The 17,989-nt window shown below is 40.1% G+C and overlaps 1 protein-coding gene across 1 annotated transcript in view; it reads right to left on the reverse strand.

Annotated features, from left to right (window-relative positions):
• Positions 1-17,989, reverse strand: part of LOC108553011 (hemicentin-1) — a 123,674-nt gene that overhangs the window by 48,608 nt on the left and 57,077 nt on the right. Inside the window, exons 4-7 of the mRNA XM_017907752.1 lie at positions 17,805-17,956; positions 10,245-10,520; positions 9,185-9,344; positions 2,985-3,319 (exon numbers count right to left, since the gene is read on the reverse strand). Of these exons, the coding sequence (XP_017763241.1) occupies positions 2,985-3,319; positions 9,185-9,344; positions 10,245-10,520; positions 17,805-17,956 (923 nt within the window). The remainder of the gene's footprint in view (positions 1-2,984; positions 3,320-9,184; positions 9,345-10,244; positions 10,521-17,804; positions 17,957-17,989) is intronic.

The following is a 17,989-nucleotide window of genomic DNA, read 5'->3' on the forward strand; positions in this document are numbered from 1 at the left end:
TAACCTGCATCTAACGATAAGACAAATTGCTGTCAATTTGACTTCGAGTCATCACTATTGACGGGGAATCAATTTGCTGTCAAATCACTACTATTGATAGAGAGTCAATTTAACGTCACGTTATCACTAGTGCCATGAAAGTAGTTACAAAAATAGTGGTCACCACCGAAAGATTAAAATCCGACATTCACTTCCGAATTACCAAATTCATTTATTCCGAACAAAATTAAAATTTGAACGAGTTTTCCAATATAGATAAATCTCATAGCATTACTAACCAGGTTTTCGTTCCCATTTCACTGCCCATATATCTGCCTCACCTCGATAAACAGATATTTAAAAAAGCAAGCAAAAAGCACCGTTCGAATGGAAACATTTCACCAACGTTTTCATTCGCTGCCTAATACATGGTCGATGCATCGTGTTAGATAGCATCGAATATACGAAAGTCCACAGCTATCAGACATCTCTAGCTAGATCGAACGTTTTCCATTTTCGAAGAAATTCGATTCCGGACCATTAAAAGCAATTCTGTGTTTGCACGTTCAATCTGCAATGACGCCCGTCGCATTCGAATAACGTATCGACGAAGTGGCGTTCGCATTTCTCTCTAATAGAACCAATTCTCGCTGCTGATTTTTCCAACTACGGATCTGCCTTGCAAGATTCATACGCATCGAATCCCCCTGCTCTCTCCCTCTTTCTCTCTTTCTCTCTCTCTCCATTCCTCGTACGTTCACGCAAAACCACCTGGAGCATTTATGAAGGGGAAATCGGACATTCTATTAACCGATAATTGAGCTAATCCGACTGGCACACTTCGCCTGGAATGTCGATCGTTGGAAAGGCTGATGAGGGATTTAAGCTTGAAGAGGATCTTCGTGGACTCTTTATTTGAGGCTGACTGCATGCGCGTATTGGTAGGTTGATTTTTAATTGGTGGAATTGGATGATGAAAGTCGTTAATCGTCGAGAAAAGGGGATGAAATTGGTCGAAGGTTGGTTCGAGTAGAGGGGATACAGTATTTTAGCGGATATATTGGATTGGTTGGAAAATAGTGTTGCAATTTTTAGTATAGTATAATGATCGTTTTCTTAAAGCAGGAAAGGTTATATCAGATATCTCGTGAATCCTCGATTAATGCGCGATTATGTTTAATAAGCAATGAGGCACTGCTTAGTGGCACAGAACAAAGCAGCACCATCTGGTGTCAAAATCCGGTACTACTTATTGATTAATCTAGCAGTTAGAGGTCTAATTTTATAGTATGTCTATTTTAGTAACAATACAGATCTGAATTAATATAAATTAATATAAAACAGGGGTGTGTTTATATGTATCGCGATATTACGTCTATAAATTTTAAATAAATATAAATATTTTGATAAAATATAGATAAATATATTACGGATAATATAAATTGATGGCGTAATTGTAAATAAAATATAGACGGATATTTTGAATAGGTGTAACGTTTCTTCGAAATATCGTTTCGTGGATACACGATAATGCAACGATTTAACAATTGCGCGTTCTATTTTTGAAAATGGACGAAATTATCCGCACAGAGGGCATCGTTCATGGAAAAGCGAATAATGACTGCAGAAGATAAGCGTATGCATGGAATAAATTTCAATGCTGAAACTTGCACCATTAATTCGGTTATTTTAAGCAGCAAAGCAATAATTTCAACGCCCCTGCGATGGCATCGGTGTATCTTCCGCTGCAACAATGGCGTTCCTCTGTTAGCAATGGCAAAGTCACGTATCAAGTTTCATTTTCCATGGTTCGTTCGTTCGGAAGATATCGCAACTCACGCACACACGATTGCCCCGACATCACATCCGAAAATGGTCAAATCGTGTTCCGTGCTCAAAATGTGCGCGTTCGCCGAAAGTCAAAGTCGAATTTTTTTTATCGTGGATAGAGTACAAGGTGGTAGAAATAAAATGGAAAATACGCGGAACGAAATAAGAACAGTGACAGCTGTGAAAATCTAACAGAGGGATTTTTTTTTTGTTTCGAAATTTTGTTCTCGAAATTTTTTACATTTCTGCCTTCGTATAACAGCGTGGTAATTTTTCTTTTTTAGCTTGAGAAATATTTTATGTTACGAACACCATCTATACATATGTGTTTCAAATATAAAAATTAAACCTAATACCTGATACGTAGTATATTAAGTATTATATGATTTTGTAGGTATATTTTAGAGGTGTACGTGATAAACAAATTGTAGATTAGAAAGATAGAATAGAGGTTAGGGAAGAAACTAGATAGATTATGTCTCATTAATAACCAATTTAACCCTTTGCACTGGACGATTTTTGGCTAACGAAGAATAGGAGTTCAAAGATTTTCTGTTACAAAGCTGACGATATTTTTCTAAGCAGTGAATAAGAAGTCGTATGATAATAAACACGTAGAATTATTTGATTTCAATAGAAATTTTATCAAATGTCCACTGAAGGGCGCCTCTCGAGCGCAAAGGGTTAAAAATATTCGTTGTTGTCATCCATACAAGACTAATAGTATCCCCCTCCCAAATACATTTTAATTTTGTATTATTTTCTCATCTACTATGTTCTTCTAATTAAACCTCTTGTATCCAAAAATCTCAGAATCTGGAATAATTTTATTTCCTCTTTATTCCCTATTTCTCACAGAAGCCTTGGATCAGCTCTCTTATTAGTCTTAGACAAATTAATACCCGCAGAGTATATCACCGAAACTCGTTTAACAAAAGTCGAAACAATCCCTTCAATAGCTCCTCAAGTTACTCTTCAAGTAACTGCCTTTATCATTACCTTCTTCATTAATACTCACAAAATTGAGTCAAAGGATCATACCGCATGATTAGTCGAATAAGGAAAAATGTCGAAAGTCTTCCTTAGGATAGAGCATATTGTAAATAACATCACGCAGACAGCAATTTCGAAAATTACAAACTGCGACGAAGTGGAAACGAGAGAAGTGCATTTACCTGAAAGAGGCATGGCGTCCGTTGCTTGCCAACCTGGTTGCTCGCCCAGCACGCCACCGTGCCGTAGTCCATTTCCGTTGCGGGTGTGTAGTTCAGCCTGGACCCGTGGAATTGTTGGTACTCCTTCAGGCTTTCGGCGACTGACGGGGTCCCGACCGCTGCCGCGTGAGAGTAACGAGAATGAGGGACCTCCACAAGCTCCCCGGAATTATTGAATGTCCAGTGGAAAATCAACGGTGCCGGATGACTCTCCACGGAACAGACCAAAGATACGGTCTCTTGCTTCAGCGCGCCGACCACCACCTCGCTCTTGCCCTCTTTGCACACTGGCGTGTCTGTGAACCGACGTCGCGTTCCTTTTTATTACAACCTTCGAGAATTTCGCGTGGACAAAAGCCTTTTGCGCTAGCTAGCGAATTGTTCAACTCGCTCACTTCTTAGGAATGAAATTTCGCTGGTCAGAGACTTGGGAATTAGTTGGCATGGATCAATTTTTGCTTCCGGTAGTTTTGTTAGATTATTGGATGGCTAATATAGGTTTCTTGGTATAGGAGGTGAAAATGAGTAGATATGTATGCGTGTTATTTTATTTTCTACGATTATTCAGTAGCTTTCTATTGAATTCCTATTTGGTTCTTATCGGACGACTTGCCGCGGAACTCACTAGCGCCACCGTGGCTCGTATCTACAGAAAGTGTACTAGAAAGGTCTATATTATATAAATATCGTAAATATCGTTGAATTATTTTCTGATTTCGCTGAAATAGTTTTAGTTCTTCCTCCTTGCTACATATATACTATATTATTTCGAATATTCCTTGTGTGAGTATATACGTGTTCTTGCATAAATGGTGGAAATGTGGAACATTAGAAATAGGGAACACATAATGAACTTAGTTAAATTATCTATTATTTTAGATCATATTGTCATTACAAGTTCACATTATTAGATAAAAATATCACAATTTATTTCCCAAGAAAAATTTAAATTTTTCAGTACACGAATACAGTTTAATTGAAAGGAAAATAGAAGGTAGCAAATTATTTACGCACAGTAGCAACAGTCTATTTTATACTGCGATATATTTTTCCTCGAATTCTATTTATTTATATTCGGCAAATTTTTAATCGTCCTACCTCGACCACTGACCCAAAGTGAAATTCAATTTGCCGAGTTCAAACGCCAATACATCAACAACGATATAAAACGACGTAAAATATGAGCTTTAACCTGATCGTACATGTATCGCAGATCCGAAGCCGTAGAGTATAACAAACTGAAACAGTCATCCGGATCCAATTGACCTAATACGGGGTAAGTTGGACAGCAGGGTGGTTGTGTAGCCAGTTTCAATGCTGCGAACGTCTATGCAGATATCGCCCCGTTTCAATTTAACCAATTCGAGAGCAACTTGACACTTGCTGAGGTAATCACTTATCGTTCGAGCACGTATTCGCGCTGAAAATTAATTGTTTTCGAGCGAATTGGTCATCGTTACCTCTCAGACCGGTTTAATTGAGTCCTGGGAACGCTTAAACTCCACTACTTTGCCCTGTCATCTGTCAGATTCTGCCAAAAGAATCGAACTCTGTATTCCATCGACTGCTTCGCTCCTAGTTAATTTAAAAATTTCAGAATAGCTCTGCATGTCCCTTATTTAGAGATTCTAGTAATCACTTTACAACTGCTTTGGGATGAATAACGTTTTATTACCCTGTAACGTGTAAATATAACTAAGTAACAATCCGTGTTAACGGTGTAACTATTTCACTCGGATTTCATTGTTCGAACAGCAACCTATATTTGGACTGACCTAATAGATATCTTGGATCTTACGCGTCTAGAAGTTACAGGCTGAACTAGGAACTGCTGAATTGAAATCCAAATCTAGATCTTCCGCTTCAAGGATAATTATCTTATCTAGCTACCCTATTTAAACTGTGGACAGAATCTCTTGCATGAATTTCATTCAAGTGTTCACTTACCGATATTTATACGATTCAGAGAATTCATCGCATTATTGCAATGACAATTTACCGTATTTAGCAGCAGGATTGAATATAACAACACGGTAATTTATTATAATAATTATCGTAGGATACTATTTCGGGCCAATGCCGACTCGGGATTTCTTATTTTAGAAGAAAACAAATTATGAACCGATCGATGGCCTATGCGTCACATTTTCTACAAGCAAATGGAAACAGATAGCGTTATGAAAGACTATTTTAGGTAGCAAAGCTAAATTGCGTGGTCTCTACGGAGAGGTGAAACGTAGATTAACAAAATCGTAATCGTCGCGAAAAATAACATGCTTTTTATGGAAGCAAATCGCTAATGGGCTGAATCATCTCAGTCAACTAGCGATTGGAAAAACGCTCGTCATCGAGCTTTTAGAAAAGCATAAAATAGGATCCTGATGACACAGGCAGAGTCCTTAGTGAAGAAGTGTTAAGGAGACTTCGTAGAAATACATTGTGACGGGCGTGAGTCGTTCGGTGTTGGAGAGAGTCAAATTAGAGTGTGCTTCCATGTGTTATAGTTACGTTATTTTAGTGTTCTTTTCCTGCGTCATATTAGTTTTCCGAGTTTAGTGTTCGTATTATTCTGTTGATATTGCCCTGTCCGTTTTTGGTGTCTCAAAGCCTTTTGTACAGACCTGCTGATTGGCTAGTGTGAAATGTAAGTGGTGAATGTGTGTCTCTCTAATGGTTGTCCATAATATCGGGGGTGTGTGTTAGCTTTGATGTCTTACAGTGGTGGTGGATGCCTAAACAATTTAGGTCCCTATGCCCATTGTTTCAAGGATTTATTGACCCTTGCTAAGATTCACCCAAGTGGTGACCAGGTGATAACAAGTGTATACTAATCAAGGGACTCTGGTAGGACACAAACAGTCCTCCACTTAACTTGGGACACGAGGTCCTAGAGCCTCGACAACCTAACCTCCAATAAAAGTTAAGAAGAAAGATTTTCTTCAACAACAGATCACAGTACTCGACATTCACACGCCACCTAAACGAATCAGCTGTTAACCTAGCACGAGTTATAAGAATTCTTCCATAATCCATCCAGGCTACCTAATCTAACCTCTACCACTGGTTCATTTTTTCGCGCGCTGTAAATCACGATAAAGGCGGAAGTTAGACACAGAAGGTGGCGCTCGCGGGAGCGTTTAGTATCCAAATGTGAGACGTAGGCGCGTGAAACGGAAGAAGAAGCCCGACACCGCTGAACCAACGGCTGGTTCGATCGATCGCCTAATAGGAAATTCCCTTGACATCGGTATTTGCAATAGGCCATGGCATACGGAAATTCCAAATGGCACGAGGGATGATTTACGGCGGAAGTACGGGATCACCAGGCGGCTCGGTTTCAATCTGATGCGTTTGATGCACTACCGAATTAATTACTAATACGAGAAGTCGACGATACTGGATGCGCGACGTATAGCCGGGAACTGCATTTGTCGAGTGAAACGCACGGCGCACCGTCGCTGATTAGTACGCGTTACCAGCCGCCTCATGCTAATCAACATGCGTATAATGCTGTTTTACGAATGCGTTGTAAGTCGCTGGGCTGGTTCAGGGAACAGGGATCTGCCTTATGTGGAATTTGCTTGTCGGAGTTATTAGCGGAATCAGATTGCATCAAAAGGTCCCTTGATAGGTCTGCTGAGATACTTGGAACTGACGATGAACTTGGGAACGCGAATCTCGTTAGGGATTCAGCGATGAAGTTGATCATGAACACAGCAGTATCGAATCCTTCATAGGATCTTCTCGCCTTTCATAAATATTAACACTCGCGTGATGAACGTCGCGTATGTCTGGTGGCAACCCCACGTTTTGCGGATAAATAGTGTGGGATAGCTTTGGAAGATAGACGTTAGGGTCTTTCAATTATCAAATCCTAAATGCCGAACAGTACGTGCGTCGGTGTTAATTAGTCGGTTAAGAGTTAGTCAATCGTCAGTTGCCTAGTGAAGAATTATCAGAGTCTTCATCTTTAGCACCTCACTTCACCAGCTTTTACCTTGGTCCTTCATAACGTTCAGATCTGGTCCGGGATTCTTACATTATTTTGGAGTCGGTATTTTTACAATAGATTCTATAGACAATGTATCATGCGAAATGGATCAAACCTGAGACTCTAATCTTCTTAGGACCTGTGATCCTCAAATGCGAAATATTAGCTTTCATCAAGGTGATTACTCTAGCACCATGAGGGTTGCTGAACGGATCCACTGGTATGATCGTGTAGTCGTCATAAACCTGGATTCCCTAGAAGCCTGTCTGATTCGGGTATCAGTGACAGCTGAAATTACACATGCATTACGTCGAAGAGTTTATCGAACATGTCTCTCTGATCAGATTCGCAGTCAAAATTTAGGAATTCCAATGGAATTAAAGCAATTTGGAGTTAAGAATATCGGAAAGTTTAACGCGGAACGAATGCAAATGCAAGACACACGAACAGAAATTGGAATAACAGAGCAGACGAGTGTAGTCCAAATATTCTAGAAGAGGCTTTCAGCTCACAGGATTTCCCCGTGTCTCTGTTACTCTCTCCAATCGCCTAAATCTGACACAGTGCTGAAATTATCAGCACGTCATGAAGACCTGGTATTCGGGAAGCTCGTCAACAAGGGTAACACGATTTTCGGAATTCTTGAGTGACTCGACTCAAGGATCAATGTCAACGGTCCAACAGCGTCGTCTGACGGCGGGGTTAGGCTAAAACATTAGGACGAATTCGCGGTTCCCTTTAACTCCGCGCACTCCCGCCGTCGGCCTGGCTTAGCACATTGCCAGGCTGCGTTCACCCACACATGAATATTCAGATACGCTTTACATACATTGAATATGCATCGCAGTCCTTCCTTCCCTCTTAGGTCATTTACAAGATGCAGATACGCCGGGCTACCAGCGCCGACCATTCTAATAGAATAACTCGCGCTGTGTGTTTTACAGAAAACTATCCACCCTGTCCTCACCCTGTCCTCGCCCTGTCCACCTCGGCCCACAGCCTTCTCCTTCGCGTCCCCTTTCACGCCGATGCTCTCCAACCAGAGGCGACAGACCCTTTCCGATTCCCTTCATCCTCGTACGCGTACTCTAGACCCCTACTTGCCTCGATTAAGTAATTATCGAGTTGGAGTGAGGGGGACTGGCAAATTAGAGAACTGGTCAGAGAATATCAAGTCCAGGACACAATTCTAATTCGCCACACAGTTGGGGTGAGGAGGACTGGCAAATTAGAGAACTGGTCAGAGAATATCAAGTCCAGGACACAATTCTAATTCGCCACCTCTTCCGTTGTTCTTGTAATTAACGAGTGGCAAGCCAACGGGACGCTTTTGTGCCAAAGGACACTTGTCGGATGTTGACAATTGTTTGCACGAAATTTTACCCGACTCGTCGTCGCGGTTAAGTTTCATTGGTCAATTATGTCGAATTCGTGAAGATAATGGTGAATCAATTGGAAGTTAGTGAGGTATACATGAAGGGAATGTGCTTTTCTTGCTTGGGGTACACAGGAGTAGTAATTTGATTAAAGTATAGCGAAGATTAAGTATAATATAAAATAAAAGAGCAATATTCGATTGTGCCAATAAATTTTACGATAAATTTCTCTATGTGTTCGAGATTGAAACGAGGGGGCTGCAATTAACCCTTTGCACTCTAGAGACGCCCTTCAGTCGCCATTTGATAAAATTTCGAAGATCGATAGTAATCGAGATGTTAAATTTAAAATAATGTAACGGTGTGCAATATATCGAAATCAAATTTTTCTACAAGATTTCTTATTTACTGCTCAAAAATATATCGTCAATTTTATAGCAGAAAATCTTTGAACAGATTTGAAATGGACTCCTACTTTTCTTTAGCCAAAAAATCGTCGAGTGCAAAGGGTTACTATTATAAAATAAAAGTTTCAAGGAGTAGAGATAAATAGTTGACTCGTGAATTTTTGAACAAATTATTGTTCACGGATAATATCGTAAATTAATCATCGAAAAATTCCGTTTGATATTTATCATCGCACAAGTATCATCGAACGCAATTTCCTGTATGGTATTAAGAGAGTGGTTCATTGAATGATTAACGACAAATTTATTGCTATATCGACGAGCAAATAGGAAATTGAAGTGGAAGCGGAAATTGGAGAGACCGAAGTAAGAGATACGTGAACTCACACATTATTTGAAGAGTCACCGGGTTACTGGCAGTTTTCCCTTCGCTGTTGGCAACAAGACAAGTGTAATCACCCGCCGAGTATCGGGTTATACGCTGAAGAACCAGAGAATGATCGCTGAGGACGATACCTGCCGTGGCATTGTTTTTAAGCTCTTTGCCCTGGAACAAACAACACTTTTCTCCAATATCTTCTACCCGTGTAACGGTAGAAGTCGATGTTAAAACACGTTAGACATCAACATTTGTGCACTATAAAATACTATAAAATATATCATACACTTCGTGAATATATGTCCTTTTTTAAATATAGATTAGGCATGTCTCTTTCATGTCAAAATTTGTTTCCTTTTGACAAAAATCATTTTCAATGATTGGTATTTTAGTTCGAGCTTTTGCTTACCTGCAAAACATAGATTTTATCAATTTTTCTCTGAAATATAATACAATTATATTATTATACATTATAATACACAATTATATATACAATTGTATATTATAATATATTATAAATTATATTATATTATATATGACAGGGTTCTTCAATCTTTTCTAACTTTGCAAAAAATTTATGTAATTATTTGCGTAACATTAACACTTTAATGGCCGCTCGCACAACATGCGTGTGATGCTACCGCCGATTAATAATTAATAATTATCACGCAAAGGAAAAATATTAAATTTGTTGTTAAATTGTTATTATTCTTTGTTTTATGCGTATGTTCGCACATGTTGTATTATTTCGTAAATTTTGAACAGAGTTTTACTAAATTAATTCTTCAAAAATATTGCTGGCCCCTGGCAACGTTTGACTGCGTAAACGTGTCGCCATTAAAGTGTTAATCAATTTATAAATACTCGGAATAAGTATTTTCGCATCCTCATTATGACATCCTGCTAGAAAAATAGGATTAATTATATTTTCGAAAAATTTCTAATCGCTGCATTCTCGATTTGGGAGTATTACGAGAAAAATGGTTGATTTATCTTATGGTAAAACACAGCTATAGTTTTTACTTTACTTAGCAATCCTCTTAAGGCGAGTATCACGTAGGGACTTACGTCTTTGAACCAGGCGAGCTTGTGCACTTTGGGATTAGCCCTGACGGAGCACTCGAAGTAGACGTCGTCACCCTCTTTGATATCGTCCGGATTCAAGGTCTTGCCCATCTTCAGGGTCACCACCGGCTGATACTGCACGTCCAGCCTCCAGTTGTCCTCCAGGGCGCTGAGAGGGATGGCCGGGTTCACCGCCCGGCAGGTTAGGTATTGGCCATCGTCGTCGATGCTTGGCACGAAACTCAGGATACTGAGGCTCTGATTATTTTCCAGCGCGTACTGCCAGTAAAAACGTGTCCCAATTTTAGTTACGATCGCGGAAACGATCGAATGTTTCGATGCTGAGCGCGGCATATAAGTTACGGTAAATGAATCATTTTTATGGGTTGTAAAACATGGATTATGTATTAGGATCGAACACGTCACAGGCTATGATGCGAATTTTTCATCAGGTTTATTGAAACCTGATGCAATATTCAATTATACATGATCGTTATTTTGATATTGGTTATGAGAGGGTCTTTAGTTCTCTGGGTTAGATTATGAACGTTTTAATAGTATATATAGCTATTAAATTTATTTTTACCTACTTAGCTATTTTCCTTTTTCTATTTTTCTTTCTGAATCGTATAAACGATCCCTTCATAAATGCAATTATTCTAGATAGAACACTTCTTTATATTTATACATAGTCAAGTTATTATTTTAGCTTAAATAAATTGGAATAATATTTATTAATTGCAAATATATTTGTTCACAGCTCAGAAGATGCAGAATAAGGGAGAGAAAGAGAGAGGCTACATATTCCAAGAAGAATCATGGAATCATACGACAAAAGTGAGTAAAATATTTTAAAACAGTTAATTAACCATGTTATATCGAGTGTCCCAAAATTCACGCAAGAAGTAATTCTGATAGAGAACACAGGTTTTTAATTAAAAATTGTAAATATTGCTCAAGTATAGCGCTTCATTTTTAATTACCCTGAACTGTCAGTTGTCACGCTATCTTTTTTCCTTCGTTGGCAGCACTTCACAAATGTTGTAGAATTCAAATCTTGCGTGAATTTTGGGATACGTTAGAAACAAAGTTTCTAATACATTAAGTACATAATACAGTACACAATTAAGTACTCTAATATTTAAGAAAATGCGATAGTCACAGTAGAATTTAAGATTTCTAGACTTAAGATTCCCTCGTTGGCAACACTTTATCTCACAAATAGCGCATAATTCGAATCTTGCGTGAATTTTGGGACACTCTATATATTTAATGTTAAATCAGATTCGTAGCTTAAGTTGTTCCAACTGTACCCAAATAAGTTGTCACCCATAATTCCATATGTAGAACACAAATTAATCACTTCGGTTAGGTATCAATGAATTCATCCAAAAATTGTCTTAAATAACAGGAAGTGACTCCTTGCATAGTAAGGGGGATTCTTAGAGAGGGGAGAAAAATAACAAAACGATATTTCTCCTCGCTACACCCAATCCGATATTTCCATGCACCCGCAGAGGGTTGGACAGAAGCAACATGCCAGGAATCTTCCAAAATTCGTGGCCCTCGATCAGCCCGCTATCTGCTGCTACCCCTGACAGTACCATGCATCGTCTCTACGAACAACTTCCTCCCCGCGTGTATCCCATTAACCTCTATCCACCCCTTACGAACTATCCCCCGATGCAGCCAGGATTAACGTTTCCGATTTCGCGCGATCAAACGGTAAACAAATTTCACGCACAGCACACCCAGCACGTGCGACCGATACCCTCGTAGCCTGTAACGTAAACGAAGGCATCCAGGCGATTTGTCACTGGTTTAATATGAAAATCCATTCGGCACCGGGGCGCATTGCCGCGCAAGAGAAATGAGAAAATAAAGGGGCTCGACGTGGCTAGAGCAGGGGAGGGGACGAAAAAGAGATTAACGATTTTTCAGAATTTACGATGCAGTCGCGTGGAATCGAGGAAAATGTAGGCCGAGAGCTGTGCAGAGGGCAGGCAGGTCGATGACTGTCTCTCCCGGCTCGGTTCGAGCTTTCTGTTTCTCTTATAGCGTAACCTTCCGTTTCCGCGATGTCATTTTAATGATAGCGCCACCAGGCATACATATCGAGAAAAGCCGCGTATTCCGCATGAGTATCGCGAGTACGATGAATGGGACTAACGGTTCGTCAGGATGAATGTCGCGAGATACCATTCGCGTCTCTCTTGCTCCTCGCCCCGTTCGCCAGCTGCCTCTTTGTCTGCCTCTTCCCACTCACTGGCTGTCATTCTCCGTTTATTTCGCTCGTTTTTCGTCCCGCACCATGGTTACTCTCTCGTTTTTGCGGAGACTAGGTATAGATCGAATTTCTCGATAAAGCCACGCGAATGGTCGACGTTCATGCAGGTACCGGGTAGAGCTCAGGAGGTAGCACATGCTAGTAGGGTGAGTGTGATTGCTCACGGTGGAATAGGTGACCAATCTACGTTCTTTGATGTGATACAATCGAGAGAAGTGTCAAATGGGCGAATAGAATTATATCGGATCGTGCAAGAGACTGTATAGACTGACAGGAGATCAAATGGACCTGGTAGATAGGGATTAGGGTAGATCCAGGGTCTGTGTTAACTGTTTGATCCAAGATAAAGGGTGTCGATATAAGTAATTCTAGGTAGTATTGAAGATAGAATTACGAGGAACTGAATATTCCTCTTGGTGTGTACTGTCCTCGGTAGGTACCTCTGAGCTCTACAATGGGCTCAAAAGTGTAAGGGGGTAATGATATTCAACAAGAACTGTCTGCTAATACTCTTTTCTAAGAACTGTCTCTCAATAACTCCTCTCAATAGACTGTCTAGGATCTGTCCTGTACGCTTCTTGACCTGCCCTTTTAAGGATGGGACTCCGGTTATCATTGCTACGTGCTCCTCACTCACGCCGCCTTATCGGTAACCAGAGCTCGCCTAATCTTATATATTCTAACAAAAGGAAGATGGCGAGTGAGCTACTGGAGCCCTCTGTCATCTTTCATGGATGCAGCAATGTCGTGAAACTTGAATAGACTTGCAGCGACCACCATTTCTCATCCTCGGCACTAGAGGGATTCCGACTTCGAAAACTTTCTCGCAAGTCCTTGGAAAACCTCCAAAACCCTGTATATATATAACTTCCGGTCCTTCCAATAGTAGCCCAGTCTAAGACAGGGTCTGTTAAAAGAAATCCTTACTGATGAGTTCACTAGCAGGCCCGGAACGAAACGCTACCACCCCTTCTAGCTACACCACGACACACGGTGGATACTTGCGTCTAGCCCGATATTAAAGACCATGGGGGACCCCCATAGATCCTAGAGAAACTTTGGAAATCTCTTTGGTGAATGGTACAAGACAAGTAGGATTTTTTGAAGAACTCGTGAGGCTTCTGATCTCTGGTACTCGTTGCTTTGAAGAGGTAGCAGTATGAGCATTCGAACACATCTACCTGTACGAATTAATATAGAGGGAAGTACAAATATAAAGTATATAATTCTGTTTTGACATCTCACTGTTCCATTTGTGTCGAAGAACTTCAGTGTACCTCAGTCGTTGACACGTTGATTTATTGCAAATAACCAGAATATCAAAAAATGTCGAGCAAAGCAAAAGTGGTTCTATTACACCATGGCAAATGACAAAGGACAAGTGGTCAGGCCACTTCCCCAGCTCCGCACAGTAGGTCAGGATTTGAATAATCACCGACAGATTTATCGAAGAATAATTTTCTTCGTTTCGGATAGACGTAATCGATCAATGTTGACGTTGTGTCTTGCAGTTGTTATCTTGCAACCATCGAGTTCGGCTTTCCGAAAGTCGTGCGCGTTTTTTGTCTAATAAAGATGAAGTATATGATTACGACGAGCATGCATGCAAATGCGCATGTACCCGATGGACATGGTATAATGCGGTCGTAAATTAAATAAGCAATGACTGGCAGAAATTAATGCAGCAGAACGTCGGATAGGTCATTGTATTCTGAAACGTTGAAGATAAATGTCGTAGCGAAATTAGTGGAAACTTATTTGGCTGTAACAAATAGGCTTCATTTTATAATAATATCGAACTAGCTTAAATTAAATTTAGGTTATTATAAATATATTATATTACATTATATATATAGTGCTGTTATGTTAAACAGTTATACATAATTTTTGCTATATATATTAGAAATATAATAAAAATCGCAAGGTACCTATTATATTAAAATAACAATAGTTTACAAATTTTTAATATGATAGGTACACCCTGTAGCGACCAAGGTTCGCACTCTCGCCGCTAGATGGAAAGCGGAGGTTCGAGGTTTCTCGCAAGTCCTCGGTGACGCCTCGACTCTTATAAGTACAAGTTCTTAACGTACCTATTTAAGTATTACTGACGAGTCCACCAGTAGGCCTAAGACAAAAAACGCATTTCTTCTTTGCGTCCCTTCTATTTGCTACCTATCGTAGCAAGGCGACCAATATAGGATATCCAAACCGGGTGTAACACCATAGGAACCACAAAACTCTCTCATACCCCCATGGGGGGACCCCATAATCCTTATCCAATCTCTCTTCTACAGCACAGAGCTCGTTCCCTTCCAAAGTTTCAAAAACCCAATCTTAAAATTTAAAATACACACCTAGATAGATATCCCTAATAGGATCAAATAATCACATAATTCTTCACAAATACAACATAGAAGGGTGAACTTCACAAAGACAAAATGGGGGTCCCAACGTTACAATTTTCTGTCTATCCAACCAAAACTCAAATCTACCAATCATTGACTCCAAATCACACACACCCACTTCTAAGACTCACAATCAGTCACACAAACCCTTCTATCACCAATGGGAATTAACCAACCCCCATTGACTTCCTCCCTATAGCAACGAGTTTCCTTCAGTCTCCCAGTCCCAAGAACGATGGAAAAAGCAAAAACTGACCGAAAGTTGCCGAACTGTGCAGAGCTTTCTACTGGAGAAGACGGGGAAAGCTAGATTCGGTTTTCAGATGGCGCGATTACGCGGCCGGAAAAAGTCTCGTTGCAAATAAGAAACGAAAGTAAGGTCCTCCGTAATTTATCGAGGGGCGTGGAACGAGTGGCGGAAAAAGAGGTTAGGTATATCCAGCGGATTCGAACTTCTCCGCTCCGTCAGTTCCGGGGGCTGGTGTCGCTGGTGTCGCTGGTGTCGCTGGTGGGATCCGAACGCAAAAAGAGGCGAGAAGACCGGTTGCTGGAAAAACGAAATAACTTCATTGCTCCAACTTCCTGATGAATCGTCGCGAGGAACTCCGATTTCGAGAATCCAACTTGGAATAACGTCTGACTGACACAACTACCGAGAACTCGAAACGCGGTCGATTCGATTCGCGACTTATTCGCGAGTTTCTCGCGATCTGCTGATTCCGTGAAGCTCGCGGTTTTTCTTACTTTCCACTGCCATTTGCATCTCCGAGGGATGCTGTCGAAACTCGGGCCATCGAAGCTCGCTTCCGAGAACGACGTCGATGGAAACGTTGCTTAACTGCGAGCTTGGGGGTCGCAGGGGGTACGAATGCCTGCGTTTTTCGTGCATGGAGCGGTTAGAGACTTGCAGGATAATTGAAGGCAACAGAAACTCGTTTGAATATCGCTCGAGTGGAGTTCAGATAAGAATTTAGAGAACATTGTGGCAGAAAATGGTTTATTGATCGAGTAAGGGGGTTGATTGCAGCGTGGTGGTTAAGGTAAAAAGTATTCTATAGATGTCTAATGGACGTAGTGCCGATATGGGTGTATCAGGAGCGTTATTTTGTGTGATTAGCTTGATGATGTGAATTTTGCTGATAGGAATAAGTACTATGGTATGGAGATATTAAAACGTAGGGTAAGAGGTGGGTAATAAGTAATATGATTGAAGATATTTCTCGATAGTATTAAATCTTTCATTATGATAAAATACGAGGTACGACAAAAATAATCAGAATGATAAGAATCCTAATTTAATATTTCTTTATATTATAATAATCGACTTCAAAAGGTAGCCAATGTTTGTTACACTATCAGAGAGATGTCAAAGTATTTGAAAATTCAAATTTAGGATATAATTCGTTTTCCATAGATTTGGATAAATAGCATGACTGATAGTACTTCGGTGCCATAGCAATTAATTCATCCCCTAACCAAAATAGGCACTTGAGGTTTCCTTGATCTGTCACAACCCTATCTGTGGCGAATGTCATCCCCATGGACTCCATGATGGTTTCACGGTGGTCCCCAAGACGACTACCTACGAAGGTTCCAAATTAATTTATTTACCAATTAAAATCGTCACTCCTTCGTTTTAATATCTAAGACGAACATCAGGCCCCAGATAAGCCAATTCTTTGAAAATTAATTTGCTGTTCAGATACATCCTCATTGAACTCTGTAATTATATCGTCATTCAATTCCAGGATAAAGTATAATTCAATTTCTTCATATTCTATTTCTCGTTTCGTTACTAAAGACAGGAAATCGGAATAAATAAATACTACCTGAGATTCCGTATTAAAAAATGGGACGAAAATGTGGAATAACATTTTTCTATACGTGGTTTTATTTCCGAGAAAATTGACTCGGAATATTACGCGGGGCGCGTGCACGTAACTACTACACCCAGCTAGCGGACCTCGTTGTAAACTACCATTTCCACTCACATTTATCTTCCCAAATATTTCCAATGTAATTTCTTTTTTTTTTTTTTTTTTTTTTTTTTTTTTTTTTTTTTTTTTTTTTTTTTTTTTTTTCATCAGTGGTATCATATTTATCTTCTCGTCGAGTACAGACGAGATCAATCGTCAATCTACCGACATGACTACGCACAGCGACGTCACGCCATCGAATATTTAAGCTCAATTTTTTCGAAATCGAGGCCGCGTACGAAAAAATTCTACTCTACCTTTTCGATTCATTTTTTCGCGTAGAATCACGCCATACCCGATTGCACCATCGATCTGCACCATCGAGTGAAATCTTCGCGTATGAAATGCATATCCCTGCAAGAATCTTCAACGATCATTCTTTAAATTCCTGGAAGAGGACACGTTTAAATTCGCATTTGCAGAGATTTAATTTTCCATTACTCGCGCAAACTCGAAGGGTTTTAGGAATGGAAATAAACAATTTCGCAGCGTTCGACGATCGGGGGGGGGGGGGGGGGGAAGGGGAAGGCTGCAATCAGAATATTGGTCGAGAGAAATTGCGTTAAAGACAAAACGACGTACGCTATTGGATTTTGCAAAATTCCAATTATCGGCAACGGAACGTTTTTAATTATCGCGAATTATGTTGCACATTGTTTTTAATATCGATGCAGGTCTCCCTCTTTCTCTCTCTCTCTCTCTCTCTTTTCCTCTTCGGGCATTGTAATCCAGTCGTTCGAACGATAAAATTACGACGCGAATAAAGAACGAACCAATTTTCGTTTCGCGATACGAACAATATTTCCGTAATAATATCCGTTATGAAATAAATGCACGCTTTGCATCGGCATTTTGTAGAAATCGGTGGAAATTTATTCCAGACAAAGCTTACGTTTTGCACCATTTTCTTAATCTGCTTGATCCCCTTCCACCAAGTAATTTCTGCTTCTGGCCTAGAACCACTCGTCCTGCACTCGACGTCGTAGTTCTTGCCAGCGGAAACTCGAGGCTCCTTCGTCAAAATCTGCACGACCAGTGGCTTTACTGAAAGAGAAAAAGAAAAGGAAACTGAGCGTC

This window comes from Eufriesea mexicana, unplaced genomic scaffold (assembly GCF_001483705.2).
Source record: "Eufriesea mexicana isolate 0111107269 unplaced genomic scaffold, ASM148370v2 scaffold8845, whole genome shotgun sequence".
NCBI lineage: Eukaryota > Metazoa > Arthropoda > Insecta > Hymenoptera > Apidae > Eufriesea > Eufriesea mexicana.